The sequence below is a fragment of the Entelurus aequoreus genome, linkage group LG19 (assembly GCF_033978785.1).
Source record: "Entelurus aequoreus isolate RoL-2023_Sb linkage group LG19, RoL_Eaeq_v1.1, whole genome shotgun sequence".
Lineage (NCBI taxonomy): Eukaryota > Metazoa > Chordata > Actinopteri > Syngnathiformes > Syngnathidae > Entelurus > Entelurus aequoreus.
The window spans coordinates 14,889,048-14,911,669 of NC_084749.1; the positions used below are offsets into that span (position 1 = coordinate 14,889,048).

General features: G+C 34.6%; 2 protein-coding genes across 3 annotated transcripts in view; both read left to right on the forward strand.

The window, feature by feature from the left end:
* Nucleotides 1–11,238, forward strand: part of cyldl (cylindromatosis (turban tumor syndrome), like) — a 28,878-nt gene extending 17,640 nt beyond the window's left edge. Inside the window, exons 6-15 of one of the 2 annotated variants that reach the window (XM_062027970.1) lie at nt 13–172; nt 347–500; nt 2,293–2,403; nt 3,921–4,012; nt 4,092–4,155; nt 4,335–4,467; nt 6,570–6,678; nt 6,779–6,897; nt 9,106–9,301; nt 10,866–11,238. In XM_062027970.1, coding sequence (XP_061883954.1) covers nt 13–172; nt 347–500; nt 2,293–2,403; nt 3,921–4,012; nt 4,092–4,155; nt 4,335–4,467; nt 6,570–6,678; nt 6,779–6,897; nt 9,106–9,301; nt 10,866–11,050 — 1,323 coding nt within the window. In that variant the 3' untranslated portion in view covers nt 11,051–11,238. Of the gene's footprint in view, nt 1–12; nt 173–346; nt 501–2,292; nt 2,404–3,920; nt 4,013–4,091; nt 4,156–4,334; nt 4,468–6,569; nt 6,679–6,778; nt 6,898–9,087; nt 9,302–10,865 lie in introns of both variants that reach the window. The other variant, XM_062027969.1, reaches the window with a different exon arrangement.
* Nucleotides 11,239–13,489: 2,251 nt separating this feature from the next.
* ghrhrb (growth hormone releasing hormone receptor b) overlaps nt 13,490–22,622 on the forward strand; it is a 43,612-nt gene continuing 34,479 nt past the window's right edge. The window contains exons 1-2 of the mRNA XM_062027972.1: nt 13,490–13,972; nt 18,424–18,535. Coding sequence (XP_061883956.1) covers nt 13,886–13,972; nt 18,424–18,535 — 199 coding nt within the window. The 5' untranslated portion in view covers nt 13,490–13,885. The remainder of the gene's footprint in view (nt 13,973–18,423; nt 18,536–22,622) is intronic.

Genomic DNA, 22,622 nt, shown 5'->3' on the forward strand with positions numbered 1-22,622 from the left:
CTATGTTCTCAGGAGGAGGACGTGGGACACAGTGACGGTACCTTCAAAAATATGTGTTTGTTCCGGTGTCCTCCTGGGAGAGCCCTGTTTGTGAAGTTGAGCTCTTGCCGTCCTGACGCCCGGTTCCTGAGTGACTGTGACAAAAACACGACACCCAAGGACGATGTCGCAGGTGTGTATAAAATGTAACGCATAACAGGTCTTTCTGTGTTTGCATGTTCTTTTTCTTCTCCTCTGGGGCTTTTAAATGTGATGTTTGAGTTATCTCAGCAATAAAGTCGCCATCAGTCCACTCAGCTGGGGTAGGCTCCGGCCAACTACCGTTTGTGTGTTTGCACACATGCAGGTGAACTTTCAGACAGAGAAGGACAGCACAGCGTTGCAAAAATGGAGCCTATCCCTCCCATCAGCGCCGATCAAGTTCACCAAGTTCTGATTGGACGAATGAAGGGTATCCAAGGACACCATAACTCCTGCTACATAGATGCTTCCCTCTTCAGGTTAGCATGACCAGTGTTTGTATCGGCGTATGGATTGTCATCCCACTCCCACCTGACCTGTGCGCACGTGTTTACCACAAATGTAACTTGTAGAGGAGCGATCGCATTACAGGCCAAAGCTGTAAACCTGAAGGAAACAGCAAATTTTCTCTAAATGTTTTGTGTGCACGTGAGTGTTGTTACCGCTTGTTCATAACACAGGTGTCCAACTTAAGGCCCTGGGGGCAGCTTTAGCCCGTTACATCATTACAGTGGCCCACAATGTCATTTTATTTTGTCTGCCAAATTTTTATATGTGGTCCGCTACATATATTTTATGTGGTCTTCCACAATATTTCAATGACCCGCCACATCATTTTATGTAGTGATGTCCGATAATGGCTTTTTTGCCGATAACCGATATTCCGATATTGTCCAACTCTTAATTACCGATTCCGATATCAACCGATACCGATATATACAGTCGTGGAATTAACACATTTTTATGCCTAATTTTGTTGTGATGCCCCGCTGGATGCATTAAACAATGTAACAAGGTTTTCCAAAATAAATCAACTCAAGTTATGGAAAAAAATGCCAACATGGCACTGCCATATTTATTATTGAAGTCACAAAGTGCAATATTTTTTTTAACATGCCTCAAAACAGCAGCTTGGAATTTGGGACATGCTCTCCCTGAGAGAGCATGAGGAGGTTGAGGTGGGTGGGGTTGGGGGGGCGGGGTTTGGGGTAGCGGGGGGTGTATATTGTAGCGTCCCGGAAGAGTTAGTGCTGCAAGGGGTTCTGGGTATTTGTTCTGTTGTGTTCCGGTGCGGATGTTCTCCCGAAATGTGTTTGTCATTCTTGTTTGGTGTGGGTTCACAGTGTGGCGCATATTTGTAACAGTGTTAAAGTTGTTTATACGGCAACCCTCAGTGTGAGCTGTATGGCTGTTGACCAAGTATGCCTTGCATTCACTTGTGTGTGTGAAAAGCCGTAGATATTATGTGATTGGGCCGGCACGCAAAGGAAGTGCCTTTAAGGTTTATTGGCGCTCTGTACATCTCCCTACGTCCGTGGACACGGCGGCGTTTTAAAAAGTCATACATTTTACTTTTTGAAACCGATACCGATAATTTTGAAACCGATACCGATAATTTCCGATATTACATTTTAAAGCATTTATCGGCAGTCCGATATTATCGGACATCCCTAATTTTATGTGGTACTCCACATCATTTATAGTGGCCCGCCATGTTATTTTATGTGGTCAGCCACGTCATTTTATGTACTCCACATAATGAATATGCCCTCCACATAATTTATTTATTTATCTATGTAATTTTTTTATGTTGCTCTCCACATAAGTAATATGCAGAAAGCACTGAATTTTCTCTAAATGCTTTGTGTGCACGCCACAGTTTTGTCAGCGTTTGATTATAACACAGGTGTCCAACTTAAGGCCTGGGGGCCAGATTTGGCCCGTTACATCATTTAATTTGGCCCACAACATCATTTTATTTTGTCTCCCACAATATTATACGGGGTCCGCTACATTATTTTATGTGGTCTTCCACAATATTTCAAAGGCCCACCACATCATATTATGTGGTCCCCCACTTCATTTATTTTAGGTAGTCCGCTACATCATTTGTTGTGGTCCGCCACATCATTTTATGTAGTCCGCCACATAGTTTTTAATATGCCCCACTTGTCATTTCATGTGGCCCGCCACATCATTCAAAGAGGTCCTCCACATCAATGGAGCTAGCAAATGTGTGTAACCTTGTTCTCTTTCTTCTTGGCTCCTCAGTTTGTTCTCCTGCTCGTCCGTGTTGGATTCCATGTTGTTCAAATCAACACCACCCCAAGATGGCGCCATTCAGACAACACTGCTCCAGGATATTGTCACCCCCCTCCGAAGGTAACTCTAATGTAAAGAATGTGGTGAAAATAATTTGTTTTATTTTAAAATGCGGTGAAATGACTTTGGTTTATTATAGTGCAGCAAAAATATGTTGGTTCATTTTAAAATGTGGTGAAAATATGTTGGTTTAGTATAATGTGTGGTGAAAATATGTTTGTTTATTGTGGAAATACTTTGGTTTATTATGTGTGGTAAAACTATGTTGGTTTATTATAATCTGTGGTAAAACAAAAATGTTTTAGTTTATTACAACACATGATGAAAACAATTTGGTTTATTATGAAAATATATGGTTTATTATGATGTGTGGTGAAAATGCTTCCGTTTATGATAACATATAGTGAAAATGTGTTAGTTTATTATAACGCGTGGTTGAAATACTTTGGTTTATTGTGAAAATATATGCTTTATTATAATGTGTGGTGAAAATACTTTGGTTGATGATAACATATAGTGAAAAGTTGTTGGTTAATTTTAACGTGTAGTGAAAATATTTTGGTTTATTGTGAAAATATATGGTTTATTATAATGTGTGGTGAAAATACTTTGGTTTATTGTGGAAATATAAGGAGTTTTTTATGTGTGGTGAAACTATGTTGGTTTATGATAATACATAGTGAAAAGTTGTTAGTTTATTATAATGTGTAGTGAAAATACTTTTGTTTATTGTGAAAAGATATGGTTTATTATAAATTAGTTGGTTCATTATAACACACAGTAAAATTGTGTTAATTTAATTATAATATGTGGTGAAAATATGTTGGTTTACTATGAAAATAATATGGTTTATTATAATGTGTAGTCAAGATATTTTTGATTTATTATAACATAAGGTGAAAATACTTGGGTTTATTATAAAGTTTTGTGGAAATACTTTGGTTATTGTGGAAATACTTTGGTTTATTGTGGAAATATATGGATTTTTTTATGTGTGGTGAAACTATGTTGGTTTATGATAATACATAGTGAAAAGTTGTTAGTTTATTATAATGTGTAGTGAAAATATTTTTGTTTATTGTGAAAAGATATGGTTTATTATAAATTGTGGTGAAAATTAGTTGGTTCATTATAACATACAGTGAAATTGTGTTAATTTAATTATATGTGGTGAAAATATATTGGTTTATTATGAAAATAATATGGTTTATTATAATGTGTGGTGAAGATATTTTTGATTTACCATAACGTAAGGTGAAAATACTTGGGTTTATTATAAAGTTTTGTGGAAATACTTTGGTTATTGTGGAAAAACTTTGGTTTATTATAACGTGTGGTGGAGATATTTTGGTTTATTATTATGTGTGATGAACATACTTTAGTTTATTATGTGTGGTGATAGTACCTATTTTTTGTATTCTCATGTATAGTGAAGATTAGTTGGTTTATTATAATGTGTGGAGAAAAATACATTGTTTGTCTTATTAAAATAATAGAATAGAATAGAAAGTACTTTATTGATCCCTGGGGGAAATTCAACAAAATAAGTTGGTTCATAAGGTGTGGATGTTTTACAGCGAGGGTTTTGTGGAAGGTGGACATGTCATGAAGCTCAGGCAGCAGCTACAGAAACATGGCTACAGTAACTCCTTCACCACTGACGAAAAGGGTGAGTTTATTCTGCGCTTTTATTTCACATCCAAGCAGAAATAATTTCTTTTGTGTCAACATCTGCTGTTGTCTTTTAGACCCAGAGGAGTTTCTCACCGTCATCATGCACCACATTCTCGCACTGGATCCTCTTTTGAAATTGTATGTTACAACATTTTGATGTGTCATGTATTATTCTCAAAAAAATACTCCTAATGATTCAATGACAACTTTACTTTTATTTTGCATGTGACTTTTTTAGGTTTTTTACCTGAGAAGATCACATAATTGGAATATAAGTTAAGCTTTAGTCTTGAATAAAGTGTATCGTCTATATTCAGGTCAGCTGGTGGTAAAGTACAAGAGAGTTATTGCTATCAGATCTTCCTGGAGCAGAACCACAAGTTGGTGCTGCCCACGGTGCAGCAGCTACTGGAACATTCCTTTCACAGTGCTGGACTCAAACTGGCAGAGGTAAAATGGACTCCCTGAATTCTGCGCGACTTTTTGTGTTAATAATGCAGATGGAGCTACAGATTATTCAGTTTTGACTCAAGCATTAGAACTCTATAAGACACTAAAATTGGTCATGGACCTTGCACGGTGTGGCTCAGATGGCAGAGTGGCCCGCCCTTGGGTTCCTGGTTCAAACCTAGCTTCCGCCATCCTAGTCACTGCCGTTGTTTCTTTGGGCAAGATACAGTACTTCACCCACCTTGCTCCCAGTGCACTTATGTAATTGTAGCACAACTGTAGATAATGGGTTTCTCAATGTAAAGCGCTTTGAGTCACTAGTCCTTACTGAAAGACATGTAGATACTAGGGGTGTACAAAAAAAAAATATATATATATATATATGTATGTATATGTATATATATATATATATATATATATACATATATATATATATATATATATATATATATATATATATATATATATATATATATATATATATACTACCGTTCAAAAGTTTGGGGTCACATTGAAATGTCCTTATTTTTGAAGGAAAAGCACTGTACTTTTCAATGAAGATAACTTTAAACTAGTCTTAACTTTAAAGAAATACACTCTATACATTGCTAATGCGGTAAATGACTATTCTAGCTGCAAATGTCTGGTTTTTGGTGCAATATCTACATAGGTGTATAGAGTCCCATTTCCAGCAACTATCACTCCAGTGTTCTAATGGTACAATGTGTTTGCTCATTGGCTCAGAAGGCTAATTGATGATTAGAAAACCCTTGTGCAATCATGTTCACACATCTGAAAACAGTTTAGCTCGTTACAGAAGCTACAAAACTGACCTTCCTTTGAGCAGATTTGAGTTTCTGGAGCATCACATTTGTGGGGTCAATTAAACGCTCAAAATGGCCAGAAAAAAAAAACTTTCATCTGAAACTCGACAGTCTATTCTTGTTCTTAGAAATGAAGGCTATTCCACAAAATTGTGTTTGGGTGACCCCAAACTTTTGAACGGTAGTGTATATACATATATATATATATATATATATATATATATATATATATATATATATATATATATATATATATATATATATATATATATATATATATATATATATATATATATATATATATATATATATATATATATATATATATATATATATATATATATATATAAAATGTATATTTTGTTAAACCATTAATGGTAACATAGGCTAGCAGGTAGTGTTATTGTTATAGGTTTTGTGTGTGTATATGTATGTAGATAATGTGTTTTTATATATATATATATGTATATGTATACATATATATATATATGTATAAGTATGTATTTATGTATGTATTATATGTATATACATATATATGTATATATATTGTGCAAATGTAATCATTCAGCGCTCGCAATGTGATACATCATACCTGAAACTGTTCTGCGGCAGGTCATTCGTGTCTTTATTTAGAACGTTTACAAACTAAAATGGCACAGTGAGAAAGGAGGAGATAAGAAAGAGAGAATCCTCCTTCCTTGTGCGTGTCAAAATATTTGGACCGTTGGGAATAAATATTTGACATATCGTCTATTCATCAACGGCATTTTATAATCTCCTAGCTGCGGGATGACTTAAAGGGTTAATTAAAACAGATTCAATTGATTAATTTTGGTGTCTGCTGACTTTTTTTAACGGTGTTCGTTTTTATTGCTGTATCTCCTATATGGAAAAAAAATTATGTGTCTTCATCTCTCTTAGCGCTAACAATATATTTTGTTGTCGAGATAGCGCTTCAATATATCCCAGAAAAGGAGGCGCAGATTATGATTGTGTTCTGCATGTTTAACAACATGACAAAACATTACAAGTTGGAGCATAGCCTATGATGCAATAAATGTGGAGGAAAAGAAGCACAAGGTGACAGCCAGTCGTACTATACATGCCAAGTTGTCATTTAAATAGGGCGGTCTGCACCACTTTTGCACTTGTTACCAAATGTACCAGAAGATCACCTGCAAGACGCCCACTAATAGTACACACAATTTTACAGTTTGCACATGCTATTTAGCACTTATTTGGATTTCAGTAGATCAGAGCCTGTGTTATCAATTACAGGTGCCACCCTGCCTCATCCTTCAGATGCCTCGCTTTGGGAAGAAATTCAAGATGTTTGAGAAAATTATTCCCTCCCTGGAGTTAGACATCACTAACCTTCTGTCTGAAGGTAAACACTATACATTTCAATTAAGTTTTAAATATAATAGATGGAGTTTTAAACATTGACAAACACAGCAGATACAGATATGTGTTCTTTGATGTTTCAGGTCCTCAGCAGTGCATACTTTGTGGAAAGTTGGCCCAAGAAGAGTGCCTTGATTGTTTTGAAGAGCCTGTTTTTGGCTGTACTGGATGCAAAATCTTCTGCAGTACATGTTCTGCTCAGGTTGGCAATGTTATCTGGACATGAGAGTCATTGTTTTACTTTGTCCCATCAGTAGTTTACCAGGACAAGTGGGGAAACTACTAATACTAATAAACGTAATCACAAAGTGTCTCAAGAAGATCACAATGTAAATAATTGGTAAAAAAATACACTTCTTATAAATAATTTTTTTTTAATTAAATAAAAGTAGGCAGGAGCTTAAAACTGAATTTCAACATGTTTTGGAGACTTGCTGACCACTTGTCAATTAGAGTATTTTGATTTGTTACCTCAATTATTTTAACCTTTAGTTAAGGGGTCATATTATGATTTTTTTCTACATTTAAAACACTTCTGTCACGACTTGGTCCTTGGCGTGGATTGTTTTCCCGAGGTGCAAAGCAACTTGACTGGACACGACGTGCAGGTGAGGACATGTTTAATATTTAAACTCAAAAGGGTATAAACCAAAGGCGCTCACAGCGGAGGTAAAAAACTTGACTAGGAAAACAAAAGGCGCGCACAATGGCGGAGAACTATAAACATTAAACAAAAACTTACTAGACAAGGAACTGTGAACATGGCATGAAGAAGCGTGATCATAAAGGGTGCAGAGCATAAATGTGATGTCGACAGGCAGACTAACAGAAAACAATGGACTTAAATAATAGACATGATTGGTGAAAACAGGTGCGTGACTCGAAACGTGAAACAGGTGCGTGACAGGACAGGTGAAAACTAATGAGTTGCTATGGAAACAAACAAACAAGGAAGTGCAACCAGGAACTAAAAAGAGTCCAAAAAACAAACAACACATGGCCAAAAACAAAAACATGAACAGACATGACAACTTCCTTCTGGTTGACATCAGTGTTTCTTAACTATAGAGCCAGGGCTCATTGTTGGGCCGTGAGCGCCCCCTACAGCTGCCAAAAAATATCTGTTTCGGAACCAGCCTATCTTGCCGATTGTATTGCACCATATGTCCCGGCAAGAAATCTGCGTTCAAAGAACTCCGGCTTATTAGTGATTCCCAGAGCCCAAAAAAAGTCCGCGGGCTATAGAGCGTTTTCTATTCGGGCTCCAGTACTATGGAATGCCCTCCCGGTAACAGTTAGAGATGCTACCTCAGTAGAAGCATTTAAGTCCCATCTTAAAACTCATTTGTATACTCTAGCCTTTAAATAGACCCCCTTTTTAGACCAGTTGATCTGCCGTTTCTTTTCTTTTCTGCTCCGCCCCCTCCTCCCTTGTGGAAGGGGGGACACAGGTCCGGTGGCCATGGATGAAGTGCTGGCTGTTCAGAGTCGGGACCCGGGGTGGACCGCTCGCCTGTGCGTCGGTTGGGGACATGGCTGCGCTGCTGACCTGTCTCCGCTCGGGATGGTCTCCTGCTGGCCCCACTATGGACTGGACTCTCACTATTATGTTAGATCCACTATGGACTGGACTTTCACAATATTATGCTAGACCCACTATGGACTGGACTCTCACTATTATGTTAGATCCACTATGGACTGGACTTTCACAATATTATGCTAGACCCACTATGGACTGGACTCTTACTATTATGTTAGATCCACTATGGACTGGACTTTCACAATATTATGCTAGACCCACTCGACGTCCATTGCTAGAGTGGGCGGGGGGGTCACCCACATCTGCGGTCCTCTCCAAGGTTTCTCATTGTCATCCCACTGGGTTGAGTTTTTCCTTGCCCTGATGTGGGATCTGAGCCGAGGATGTCGTTGTGGCTTGTGCAGCCCTTTGAGACACTTGTGATTTAGGGCTATATAAATAAACATTGATTGATTGATTGATGAAAACGGTGCATCCTGAAGAGACGATCAGCAAGCGGCTTGAAAACGATCTGTTAAATATAATTTATGCAAAATTTTGATCAAAGAACCACCATTACATGTTATGTAGACCACAAGGAAGTGTTTTACATGTAGAGAAAAAATCATAACATGACCCCTTTATTTTTTACCTTGAATATACTGTTTATTGCCCGTGGGCCATAGTTTAAAGTAATGTCATTGATTTTTTATTTTGTAATTACTTGCCCATTCATGAACTACTAAAACAGTCAATTTGAACATTATTAATCAAATATTCAGTTCTGTTAAAACAAAAGTTGGTCAAACAGTATTGAAGACATGTAATATAATGTAAAGAACAATAATACATGTCATATGTCATGTATTTTAGGTTCATTGTCATCCTCAGCGTCGCAGCCATCAAACAGCAGCTCTGAACATACCCAAGGGCTACATGGAGCAAGCCGCAGCAAACAACGGCAGCAGAGACATAATGGAGCTGTTTGCTGTGCTGTGCATCGAGACAAGCCACTACGTCTCCTTCCTCAAGTACGGACCGGACAGCAAAGACTGGATCTTCTTTGACAGCATGGCGGACAGAAGCGGTGAGTGTTCTCTAAAGCAGTGGTTCTTAACCCCCTGGAGGTCCGCCAAAAATATCTGTGTTTCATAGCTGTGGTCTGTGTGGGCCGCAGCGGTACTCAGATGTAATACACTTTGCCACCACTGGTGCCAGCAATGACACTCTCAAACGAACAGAAGAAGTCTGTTGTTAGGGTGGGGGGGGGGCTTTCGAACAGGATCCCCTCCACTATAAGGTAACGCCCCACATACACTTCTTTTAAAGGACAATTAAACATATAAGTATATGTGTGTATATATATATATATATATATATATATATATATATATATATATATATATATATATATATATATATATATATATATATATATATATATATATATATATATATATATATATATATATATATACATATACGTATATGTTTATATATATAAATATATATATATATATATATATATATATATATATATATATATACATATACTTATATGTTTATATATATATATATACATATACTTATATGTTTATATATATATATATATATATGTTTATATATATATATTATATATATATACCTGTGCATATATATATATTATATACATATATATGTGTGTGTATATATATATATATATAATATATATATTATATATATATGTATAATATATATATTTTTTATATATATATATATATATATATATATATATATATATATATATATATATATATATATATATACTGTCTATATATCAATCAGTCAATCAATCAATGTTTATTTATATAGCCCTAAATCACAAGTGTCTCAAAGGGCTGTACAAGCCACAACGACATCCTCGGTACAGAGCCCACATACATATATATATATATATATATATATATATATATATATATATATATATATACAGGTATATATATAATATATATACCCTGTATATACATGTATATAATATTTATTTGTTTATTTGCTGTCTCTTCTTCATTTGTATTTTATTTTTATTTATTGATTAGGGACTACGGATGTAAAGTAGCAGCTTTGCTATAATCCGACATGTTTACAGAGATACGTAAATATCGATGTTCATTAAATGTGCACTGTCCCGATCTTAAAAATAAAGCATTATTACTAAGCGCAAAAATGATGACTCAAGTAGCAAAGCTGTGTTTTCATTTGCACTTTAATTTTATTGACAGTTTAGTTAAACACATTCATTGTTAATTTAGTGTATTTATTTTAGCACAACATAATTGTATAATGTATTTTTCGTCAATTATATGACTCCTTTATTATGCAGTTTATTTATTATTATTTTTCTAATCAGCCATTTCTAATCAGGTTTATTTTGTTAATAAATTAAAAGCATTGTGATTTACACATGGTTTCATACCATTTAACAAGGTTCTAAATTGTAAATAGGTTAGATATAATTATTCAATATGATTCAAATCAAGAGTAATATTACTAATTCAGTATTGATATTGGAGTGGTGGAAAAGTTGGGCCCCATGGTCAAAAAGGTTAAGAACCGCTGCTCTAAAGTGTTGACCTACACGTTCATGACTCAGTTTCTATCTCGGCTTCTCTTAGGAGGGACGGACGGCTTCAACATCCCGGAAGTGCGAGCGTGTCCTGAGGTCGCCGTGTACCTGGACATGTCCCCCGCTGAGCTGGCCAATCAGGTGCCTCGTAACATGAGTGGTGTGGCTAAACGTCTCTTCTGTGACGCTTACATGTACCTGTACCAGAGTACCAGGATGGGTCTTTACCACTGAGCGGGGAAGTACCAGTCGTATGTCTTTTTGTTTTCAATAGAAATATATTCCATAATTAGTGTTTCTTTCCTGGCATTGCTTGTACATTTCATATTTCAATGTTTGTGACATTTATATGCTTGTAAATCGAGTTTAATGTCAGATAATAAATGCTGTTGCTTTAAAAACCACATGTTTTTGCTTTCTAATCTTTCAACCAGGCATGTAACGGTACACCATCATCACTTTAGTTATAAAGAGTACAGTAGTCAGAGAGAAAGTAGTCAAGAGAAGAAGGTAAATATTGTGATCATTTCTGGTAAGTGTGGTCCAGTCAGCAACGACTGAGGGTGGTAAGTATCCATCACTGCACACTCACAATTTTGAGTGCACCTATCAGGTACTTACATTGTACTATAGACTAAGTGGAAGTACGAGGTTGATACTGCAGGTTGATACTGCATATTTACCTGATCCAAGACCAAGTAAATACAGGGTCACTTTTTACTTTACTTTTCATGATCACTGAATGAGTTTGTGGTTTTGCACAACAGCACTTTTTTTAAGGCATTTTGCTTATCGTTCACAATCGTTTTTTAAGACCACCACACGTTTTCATGCATTCTAAATCGTAAATAAACACTAGCAGAAGTCAGCTAAAAATGGAGGTAATGTATTCCGCCTATAAAGCACTCTAAAAAACCTCCATCAACGTTTTACTATAAATACATGCTGTAAGTATATACTGTATGTAATTTAGTAATAGCCACATTCATAGTAACATGTAATATTTATATGTGTTGCTCATTTTCAGCATACAGCAGCACACTCATTTCACATACGCATCAAAACGTTCGCTATTTCCTTCAACAACAGCACTATTAATCATGGCAGACTTCGTAAGAGACAACAAAGACTACTTTGGGACAAATTGTGATCCAGAACCTTATGTTTTTGCGCCTGAATACAAGGATGATGAGCTACAAGTTTTAGAAGCTGAGTAAAAAGCAGATTCAGCAAGTAGTAGTATTGCTAAGTGCTAAACAAGAAATACAAACTACGAACAATATAAAACAATCCCTTACTGTACAATGTCTGCTCTCACTGGGATGCCGACTGATGGGATGTTTACATCTTCCCGCTTAGATGAAGAATTAATCATAATCCTCACGCAGGTTTAAAAAAAAAAAAAAGTTTGGCGCAAACAAATAATATTCAGGTCACAATATGTAAATGGAGTAATGTTGGCTGTTTTTGGATGATTTTTAGAGGGCTTTTATGGGCACAATAGAGGACTCTTATTAGCTGCACTTTTAGCCACCTCATACTTGCCATATATTACGAATTAGAATGGTGAAAAAAAAAAAAAGTGTTCTTGTCTTAATCGTAAATAATAGGCAAAACTCCAAACAAGTGCAGTTTCTCTATAATCTTGTTTATAATCATAATAGGAAAAAAATGTTTTGTGAACAATGTAACAATATATACTGTACATACAAGATTATAAAACAATAACCAACATAATGATTTCCTTTCATTAATTACACTTGTTGGACAAAATACAGTGAACTGATCAAAATAAACAATGTAAATGTAAAAACTACTATTAGTTTGTATTAAAATCATTTGATTTATCTTCAAAAATATTATTATCATGATCCTTCATGACAATTATTATTGTTTTATTGTATTTTGTTGTATTTCCTATCCAGTGCTCTTATTTTTATTTAAATTTCCTGTTTGCCTCCTTTTTCCCACTACTACTTCTGTCTGAGTGCTGGCTCCCTTACCTTTCCCAGATTGGCAATCAGGACACACCTATTCCTGGTTGCCAATCAGGTTGCTTTTTTATGATCATTTTGCTTTTCGCTTTTCTCTGTACCTAAATGTGCATAGCTTTCCCTGTGCTTCCTGTGCTCTTCCCTGCTGCACTATTTCTTTATTTTTGTAAACAAATACATTTTAACTGCTCATCTCTGCATCTGAGGTTGATGCCAACACCGAAATGTTACAGTTAAAACAATAACTACGTTGTAAGAAAAATATAGAAATATAACAATATCTTCAACGTGATAGTATATATATATATATATATATATATATATATATATATATATATATATATATATATATATATATATATATATATATATATATATATATATATATATATATGTATGTGTGTGTATAAATATGTATGTATGTGTTTATATATATACAGTATATATGTATGTATGTATGCATGTATGTATATATGTATGTATGTATGCATAGATATATGTATGCATAGATGTATGTATGTATGTATGTATGTATATATGTATGTATATATTTGTGTATGTATATATATATATATATGTATGTATGTATATATGTATGTATATGTGTATATATATATGTATGTATGTATATATGTATTTATATATACACAATAATATAATTAATGTAGTAATATATGAATACAACAATATCTGCAATGCAACAATATGTAAAACTAAAAATATCTACAATGTAACAATACATTATATACATATAACAATATCAGCACTTTAACAATATACAACAACAATATGAACAACACAACAAAAACAATAATATCTGAAAATAAACATATAAGAAAACTGAGAGGATCCGCCCACCCTTCCAAATAGGGAAGGGTGCAAACTGAGATGTATTTGCGCTCCCAGCTGCCCGTTGCTTTCATGAGCATTCTCTCTGGCTGCGCTGAATGTGCTTCTCCGCGCTTTATGCCGACTGACTTGTAAAGTCCATCACAAACAAAGCAGCTGAGTTGATGTTCAGGGATTGGACCCCATTGAATATTCTTGCAATTGTGGAAGTGTAAAAAGCTCAGAGATGTTGTTGTGCAGGATGGCTGTGTCTGGAGACTTTTGCTGGAAACGCGTGGTCACATTACTTCTGCTTTTGTTGCTGCAGCAGACAGTGAGTATCATATTTAAGTTCATTAAAGTATATTATATTACGGTATGTGTTTACCTGGATTATTTGCCTGATCATCATTTTAGGGGATATTATTTTGTACTTACCGTAACTGAATAAACTAACCAGATCCACCGACTGCATGTTCTTTTAATATTGCTATAAATAAATAAATACAATATAAATACCCAATTAAGAGACCTTGTACTTTGAGGTAAAAGTGCATCTCGGGGGCCATTCGTGGCGCAGCTCATTTATAGTGAAAATTACAACTCGGGGGGGAGAAAAAGGTTGAAATTATATGATGAAAACATAAGTAGCTACATTATAAGATTTACAATATTAACCTTTTAAACGTACAAGAATGTATTAAAACAAATCAAACCACAAGCACTTAAATGTAGAAAAGCAGCAAGCATTCAGAGACCTTTATGAACTATTATCCACTAGTAAATGTACTGAATGTACATTCACAGCTCATATCTACAATAACCATCAAAGTATTTACTTTCATACTCTTTTTATTAACATCTTCTATTTTTAGATTTCATCTGCACATTTGTTATCACAAGATGAAATTACCTTTTAGTAACACTTTTGTGTTATTGTTTGACATTGGCATTGTTAAATAACAAAATTCTGACATTTTCTGTTTTACATAATCTCAGTGAAGGAGTTTCATAGTGGACCTCGGGGTCCGCAAATACCTGTAGGTGGTGTTGAAGTCGTACAGACAGAAAAGAAAAATTTGTGTGGACAAAAAAGAAAAGCAAAAGTCACAGAAACAAAAAAGAAAAAAATATACAGACAAAAATAAAAAGTCGTGGAAACGAAAAAAGAAAAAAAGTCATAGAGACAAACATGAAAATCTCTATAACAAAAAAAAAGCTCCTACGGACAAAAAGAAAAGGTTATAGAGACAAAAAAGAAAAAGCCGGACAGATAAAAAGAAACGGTCGTCGAGAGAAAAAAAATAAAAAAATTCTTAGAGACAAAAAAAGTAATTGAGACAAAAACGAAACAATCATAGAGACAATAAGACAAAGTTGCCGAGACAAATAAGAAAAGGATTCTAGAGACAAAAAAAATTTGTTGAGACAAAAACAAAAAGACTTGGAGACAAAAAAAATTCAGAGACAAAAAAGAAAAAGTGGTAGAGACAAAAAGAAAAGTGGTATAGAATAAAAGAGAAAGGGGGGGGAAACAAAAAGAAAAATTCATAAAGAAAAAAATAAATAGTGGTAGAGACAAAAAGAAAAAGTGGTAGAGACAAAAAGAAAAAGTCATAGAGGTAAAAAGAAAAAGTGGTAGAGACAAAAAGAAAGTCATAGAGGTAAAAAAGAAAAAGTGGTAGAAACAAAAAGAGAAAATGGGAGAGACGAAAAGAAAAAGTCATAAAGAAAGAAAAGAAAAAGTGGTATAGACAAAAAGAGGAAGTGGTAGAAACAAAGAAAAAGTGGTAGAGACAAAAAGAAAAAGTGGTAGGAACAAAAATAAAAAGCTGTAAAAACAAAAAATAGTCATAGAGACAAGAAAACTGGGAGAGACAAAAATAAATATATGTAGAAACAAAAAGAAAAAATGGTAGAGACAAAAAGACACGCACCTGGGGATAGATTGATTGGCAACACTAAATTGGCCCTAGTGTGTGAATGTGAGTGTGAATGTTGTCTGTCTATCTGTGTTGGCCCTGTGATGAGGTGGCGACTTGTCCAGGGTGTACCCCGCTTTCTGCCCGAATGCAGCTGAGATAGGCTCCAGCACCCCCCGTGACCCCGAAAGGGACAAGCGGTAGAAAATGGATGGATGGTAGAGACAAAAAGAAAAAGTGGTAGAGACAAAAAGAAAAAGTGGTAGAGACAAAGTCGTGACCAGAAAACATTTGATCAGAGTGGAGGCAGCAGTGAGACAATCGTGACGGCTATTAAGGCTCTTGTGTTGTCGCTTCATTATTAGCTCGGCTTCTCCAGAGAAATGTTTGTTTGCTGTTAGAGCTGTAGGTCCTTCCTTTCATCATCTCTTTGTCTGCAATATACTACTCCTCTGCTCTAGGAACTGCACAATAATGCCCTTTTCACACGATTCTTCTGCAATGAAGAACAGTCTGCAAAATAAACTGACAAGTAGTCTATAGAGCAGGGGTGGGCAAACCTTTTGGCTCAGGGGCCACATTGGCTTTTGAAATTTGACAGACGGGCTGGGTGAACACATGATGCATTTCAAAGCATATATCATATCTATTTTATATTTTACTTAACTACCGTAATTTCCGGACTATAAGCCGCTACTTTTCCCCCTCGTTCTGGTCCCTGCGGCTTATACAAGGGTGCGGCTTATTTACGGCCTGTTCTTCTCCGACACCGACGAAGAGGATTTGGGTGGTTTTAGTACGCAGGAGGAAGACGATGACACAATGATTAAAGACTGACTTTTCATATACCGGTAGGCTGGTTATTTTGATAACGTACAGGCGAGCACTTTGTATTACTTTGCACCGTTGTATTATTTGTACTCTGCACGAATGCTGTTCGCCATGTCAAAGATGTGAAAGTTTGATTGAATGATTGAAAGATTTATTGTTCATAAATGGGACGCTTTGCGTTCCCAAACAGTCATCTCTGTCCCGACAATCCCCTCCGTGGTAGCAGGAACCCCTATATACTACGGTAATTACACATCAAAACCCTGCGGCTTATAGTCGGGTGCGGCTTATATATGGAGCAATCTGTATTTTCCCCTAAATTTAGCTGGTGCGGCTTATAGTCCGGAAATTACGGTAGTTGTGACACAAACAATTGCTGACATTTTACTGAAGAACTCACACGCCACTAACTCGCCGGCCAGGGCGAGTTGGCTGCGCTGCCCTGGTTCTACCCGCTGACAGCCGATTAATAGGTGCCGAATGTAAACATTTGTGTAATGTAAACCACGCCCTCCCACCCGCCCATTAAAGGCCTACTGAAACCCACTACTACCGACCACGCAGTCTGATAGTTTATATATCAATGATGAAATCTTAACATTGCAACACATGCCAATACGGCCGGGTTAACTTATAAAGTGACATTTTAAATCTCCCGGGAAATATCCGGCTGAAACGTCGCGGTATGATGACGTATGCGCGTGACGTAGTCAGTTAAACGGAAGTTATGGTACCCCGTAGAATCCTATACAAAAAGCTCTGTTTTCATTTCATAATTCCACAGTATTGTGGACATCTTTTGCAATTTGTTTAATGAACAATGAAGGCTGCAAAGAAGAAAATTGTAGGTGGGATCGGCGTATTAGCAGCGGACTACAGCAACACAACCAGGAGGACTTTGTTGGAGAGCAGACGCGCTAGCCGGCGACCTCACCTTGACTTCCTACGTCTCCGGGCCGCCAAACGCATCGGGTGAAGTCCTTCATGCTTCCGTCGATCGCTGGAACGCAGGTGAGCACGGGTGTTGATGAGCAGATGGAGGCTGGCTGGCGTAGGTGGAGAGCTAATGTTTTTAGCATAGCTCTGTGAGGTCCGGCTGTAAAGTAGGCTTCAATGGCGTCGTTAGTACAGCATTGTTAACCTTCGCCAGCCTGGAAAGCATTAACCGTGTAGTTACATGTCCACGGTTTAATAGTATTGTTGATTTTCTATCTATCCTTCCAGTCAGAGGTTTATTTTTTTTGTTTCTATATGCAGTTAAAGCACGATGCTATCACGTTAGCTCGTAGCTAAAGCGTTTCGCCGATGTATTGTCGTGGAGATAAAAGGTACTGAATGTCCATTTCGCGTTCTCGACTCTCATTTTCAAGAGGATATAGTATCCGAGGTGGTTTAAAATACAAATCCGTGATCCACAATAGAAAAAGGAGAGAGTGTGGAATCCAATGAGTCAGCTTGTACCTAAGTTACGGTCAGAGCGAAAAAAAATATGTATTTCACTGCATTCTAGTCCGTCACTCTAACGTTCCTCGTCCACGAATCTTTCATCCTCGCTCAAATTAATGGGGTAATGGTCCGAATAGCTCTAGCTGCGTTGAAAACAATAGGAAAATATGAGGGCGTGAACAACTGACAATGTCACGCTACTTCCGGTAGGGGCAAGGTTTTTTTTTATCAGAGACCAAAAGTTGCGAACTTTATCGACGTTGTTCTATACTAAATCCTTTCAGCAAAAATATGGCAATATCGCAAAATGATCAAGTATGACACATAGAATGGATCTGCTATTCCCGTTTAAATAAAAACATTTCATTTCAGTAGGCCTTTAAAGCAGTGATCTGTGGGAAACACCAATCTTGTTACTTTGATTATTTTGAGAAGTACTGAAAAGTATATTTGATGTTTGCAGAAAGTAAGTCAACAATGCAGAAATGTTTCTTACTTATTATATTCAACATTTCTTGAATGTGTTATAATGATGATTATTGCAATTGTTTTTTTCATGTAACCAAGTTTGTCTTGGTGCTCGCAGACAAAGGCCATACACCCAGACTGTGATTGGGTGGTCGACGAGCACATGACGAAACAGGAAGAATGCATTCAGATCCTCAGACAGGAAGAAATCAACTTTCCTACATTTACAGGTGTGTAAGTAACAAAGTAGAAAACAGAACTATTGATAAAGTACCACATTTACAGGTGTGTAAGTAATAAAGTAGAAAACATAATTATTGATATGGTACCACATTTACAGATGTGTAAGTAATAAAGTAGAAAACAGAATTATTGATACAGTACCACATTTACAGGTGTGTAAGTAATAAAGTAGAAAACAGAATTATTGATACAGTACCACATTTACAGGTGTGTAAGTAATAAAGTAGAAAACAGAATTATTGATAAAGTACCCCATTTACAGGTGTGTAAGTAATAAAGTAGAAAACAGAATTATTGATAAAGTACCCCATTTACAGGTGTGTAAGTAATAAAGTAGAAAACAGAATTATTGATACAGAACCACATTTACAGGTATGTAAACAATACAAAATAAAACATAATTATTGATACAATACCACATTTACAGGTGTGTAAGTAATAAAGTAGAAAACAGAATTATTGATACAGTACTACATTTACAGGTGTGTAAGTCATAAAGTAGAAAACAGAGTTATTGATAAAGTACCACATTTACAGGTATGTAAATAATACAAAAGAAAACATAATTATTGATACAGTACCACATTTACAGGTGTGTAAGTAATAAAGTAGAAAACGTAACTATTGATACAGTACCACATTTACAGGTGTGTAAGTAATAAAGTAGAAAACGTAATTATTGCTACAGTACCACATTAACAGGTGTGTAAATAATAAAGTAGAAAACGTAATTATTGATACAGTACCACATTTACAGGTGTGTAAGTAATAAAGTAGAAAACAGAATTATTGATACAGTACTACATTTACAGGTGTGTAAGTAATAAAGTAGAAAACAGAATTATTGATACAGTACCACATTTACAGGTGTGTAAGTAATAAAGTAGAAAACAGAATTATTGATACAGTACCACATTTACAGGTATGTAAATATTACAAAAGAAAACAGAATTATTGATACAGTACCACATTTACAGGTGTGTAAGTAATAAAGTAGAAAACAGAATTATTGATACAGTACCACATTTACAGGTGTGTAAGTAACAAAGTAGAAAACGTAATTATTGATACAGTACCACATTTACAGGTGTGTAAGTAATGAAGTAGAAAACAGAATTATTGATACAGTACCACATTTACAGGTGTGTAAGTAACAAAGTAGAAAACATAATTATTGATACAGTACCACATTTACAGGTGTGTAAGTAATGAAGTAGAAAACAGAATTATTGATACAGTACCACATTTACAGGTGTGTAAGTAATAAAGTAGAAAACATAATTATTGATAAAGTACCACATTTACAGGTATGTAAATAATACAAAAGAAAACATAATTATTGATACAGTACCACATTTACAGGTGTGTAAGTAATAAAGTAGAAAACTTAATTATTGATACAGTACCACATTTACAGGTGTGTAAGTAATAAAGTAGAAAACAGAATTATTGATACAGTACCACATTTACAGGTGTGTAAATAATAAAGTAGAAAACATAATTATTGATAAAGTACCACATTTACAGGTATGTAAATAATACAAAAGAAAACATAATTATGATACAGTACCACATTTACAGGTGTGTAAGTAATAAAGTAGAAAACTTAATTATTGATACAGTACCACATTTACAGGTGTGTAATAAAGTAGAAAACGTAATTATTGATACAGTACCACATTTACAGGTATGTAAACAATACAAAAGAAAACATAATTAGTGATACAATACCACATTTACAGGTGTGTAAGTAATAAAGTATAAAACAGAATTATTGATACAGTACCACATTTACAGGTGTGTAAGTAATAAAGTAGAAAACAGAACTGGTGATACTGTACCACATTTACAGGTGTGTAAGTAATAAAGTAGAAAACAGAATTATTGATACAGTACCACATTTACAGGTGTGTAAGTAATAAAGTAGAAAACAGAATTATTGATACAGTACCACATTTACAGGTATGTAAATAATACAAAAGAAAACATAATTATTGATACAGTACCACATTTACAGGTGTGTAAGTAATAAAGTAGAAAACTTAATTATTGATACAGTACCACATTTACAGGTGTGTAATAAAGTAGAAAACGTAATTATTGATAAAGTACCCCATTTACAGGTGTGTAAGTAATAAAGTAGAAAACAGAATTATTGATAAAGTACCCCATTTACAGGTGTGTAAGTAATAAAGTAGAAAACATAATTATTGATAAAGTACCACATTTACAGGTATGTAAATAATACAAAAGAAAACATAATTATGATACAGTACCACATTTACAGGTGTGTAAGTAATAAAGTAGAAAACAGAATTATTGATACAGTACTACATTTACAGGTGTGTAAGTCATAAAGTAGAAAACAGAGTTATTGATAAAGTACCACATTTACAGGTATGTAAATAATACAAAAGAAAACATAATTATTGATACAGTACCACATTTACAGGTGTGTAAGTAATAAAGTAGAAAACGTAACTATTGATACAGTACCACATTTACAGGTGTGTAAGTAATAAAGTAGAAAACGTAATTATTGCTACAGTACCACATTAACAGGTGTGTAAATAATAAAGTAGAAAACGTAATTATTGATACAGTACCACATTTACAGGTGTGTAAGTAATAAAGTAGAAAACAGAATTATTGATACAGTACTACATTTACAGGTGTGTAAGTAATAAAGTAGAAAACAGAATTATTGATACAGTACCACATTTACAGGTGTGTAAGTAATAAAGTAGAAAACAGAATTATTGATACAGTACCACATTTACAGGTGTGTAAGTAATAAAGTAGAAAACATAATTATTGATAAAGTACCACATTTACAGGTATGTAAATAATACAAAAGAAAACATAATTATTGATACAGTACCACATTTACAGGTGTGTAAGTAATAAAGTAGAAAACTTAATTATTGATACAGTACCACATTTACAGGTGTGTAAGTAATAAAGTAGAAAACAGAATTATTGATACAGTACCACATTTACAGGTGTGTAAATAATAAAGTAGAAAACATAATTATTGATAAAGTACCACATTTACAGGTATGTAAATAATACAAAAGAAAACATAATTATGATACAGTACCACATTTACAGGTGTGTAAGTAATAAAGTAGAAAACTTAATTATTGATACAGTACCACATTTACAGGTGTGTAATAAAGTAGAAAACGTAATTATTGATACAGTACCACATTTACAGGTATGTAAACAATACAAAAGAAAACATAATTATTGATACAATACCACATTTACAGGTGTGTAAGTAATAAAGTATAAAACAGAATTATTGATACAGTACCACATTTACAGGTGTGTAAGTAATAAAGTAGAAAACAGAACTGGTGATACTGTACCACATTTACAGGTATGTAAATAATACAAAAGAAAACATAATTATTGATACAGTACCACATTTACAGGTGTGTAAGTAATAAAGTAGAAAACTTAATTATTGATACAGTACCACATTTACAGGTGTGTAAGTAATAAAGTAGAAAACAGAATTATTGATACAGTACCACATTTACAGGTGTGTAAATAATAAAGTAGAAAACATAATTATTGATAAAGTACCACATTTACAGGTATGTAAATAATACAAAAGAAAACATAATTATGATACAGTACCACATTTACAGGTGTGTAAGTAATAAAGTAGAAAACTTAATTATTGATACAGTACCACATTTACAGGTGTGTAATAAAGTAGAAAACGTAATTATTGATACAGTACCACATTTACAGGTATGTAAACAATACAAAAGAAAACATAATTATTGATACAATACCACATTTACAGGTGTGTAAGTAATAAAGTATAAAACAGAATTATTGATACAGTACCACATTTACAGGTGTGTAAGTAATAAAGTAGAAAACAGAACTGGTGATACTGTACCACATTTACAGGTATGTAAATAATACAAAAGAAAACATAATTATTGATACAGTACCACATTTACAGGTGTGTAAGTAATAAAGTAGAAAACTTAATTATTGATACAGTACCACATTTACAGGTGTGTAAGTAATAAAGTAGAAAACAGAATTATTGAT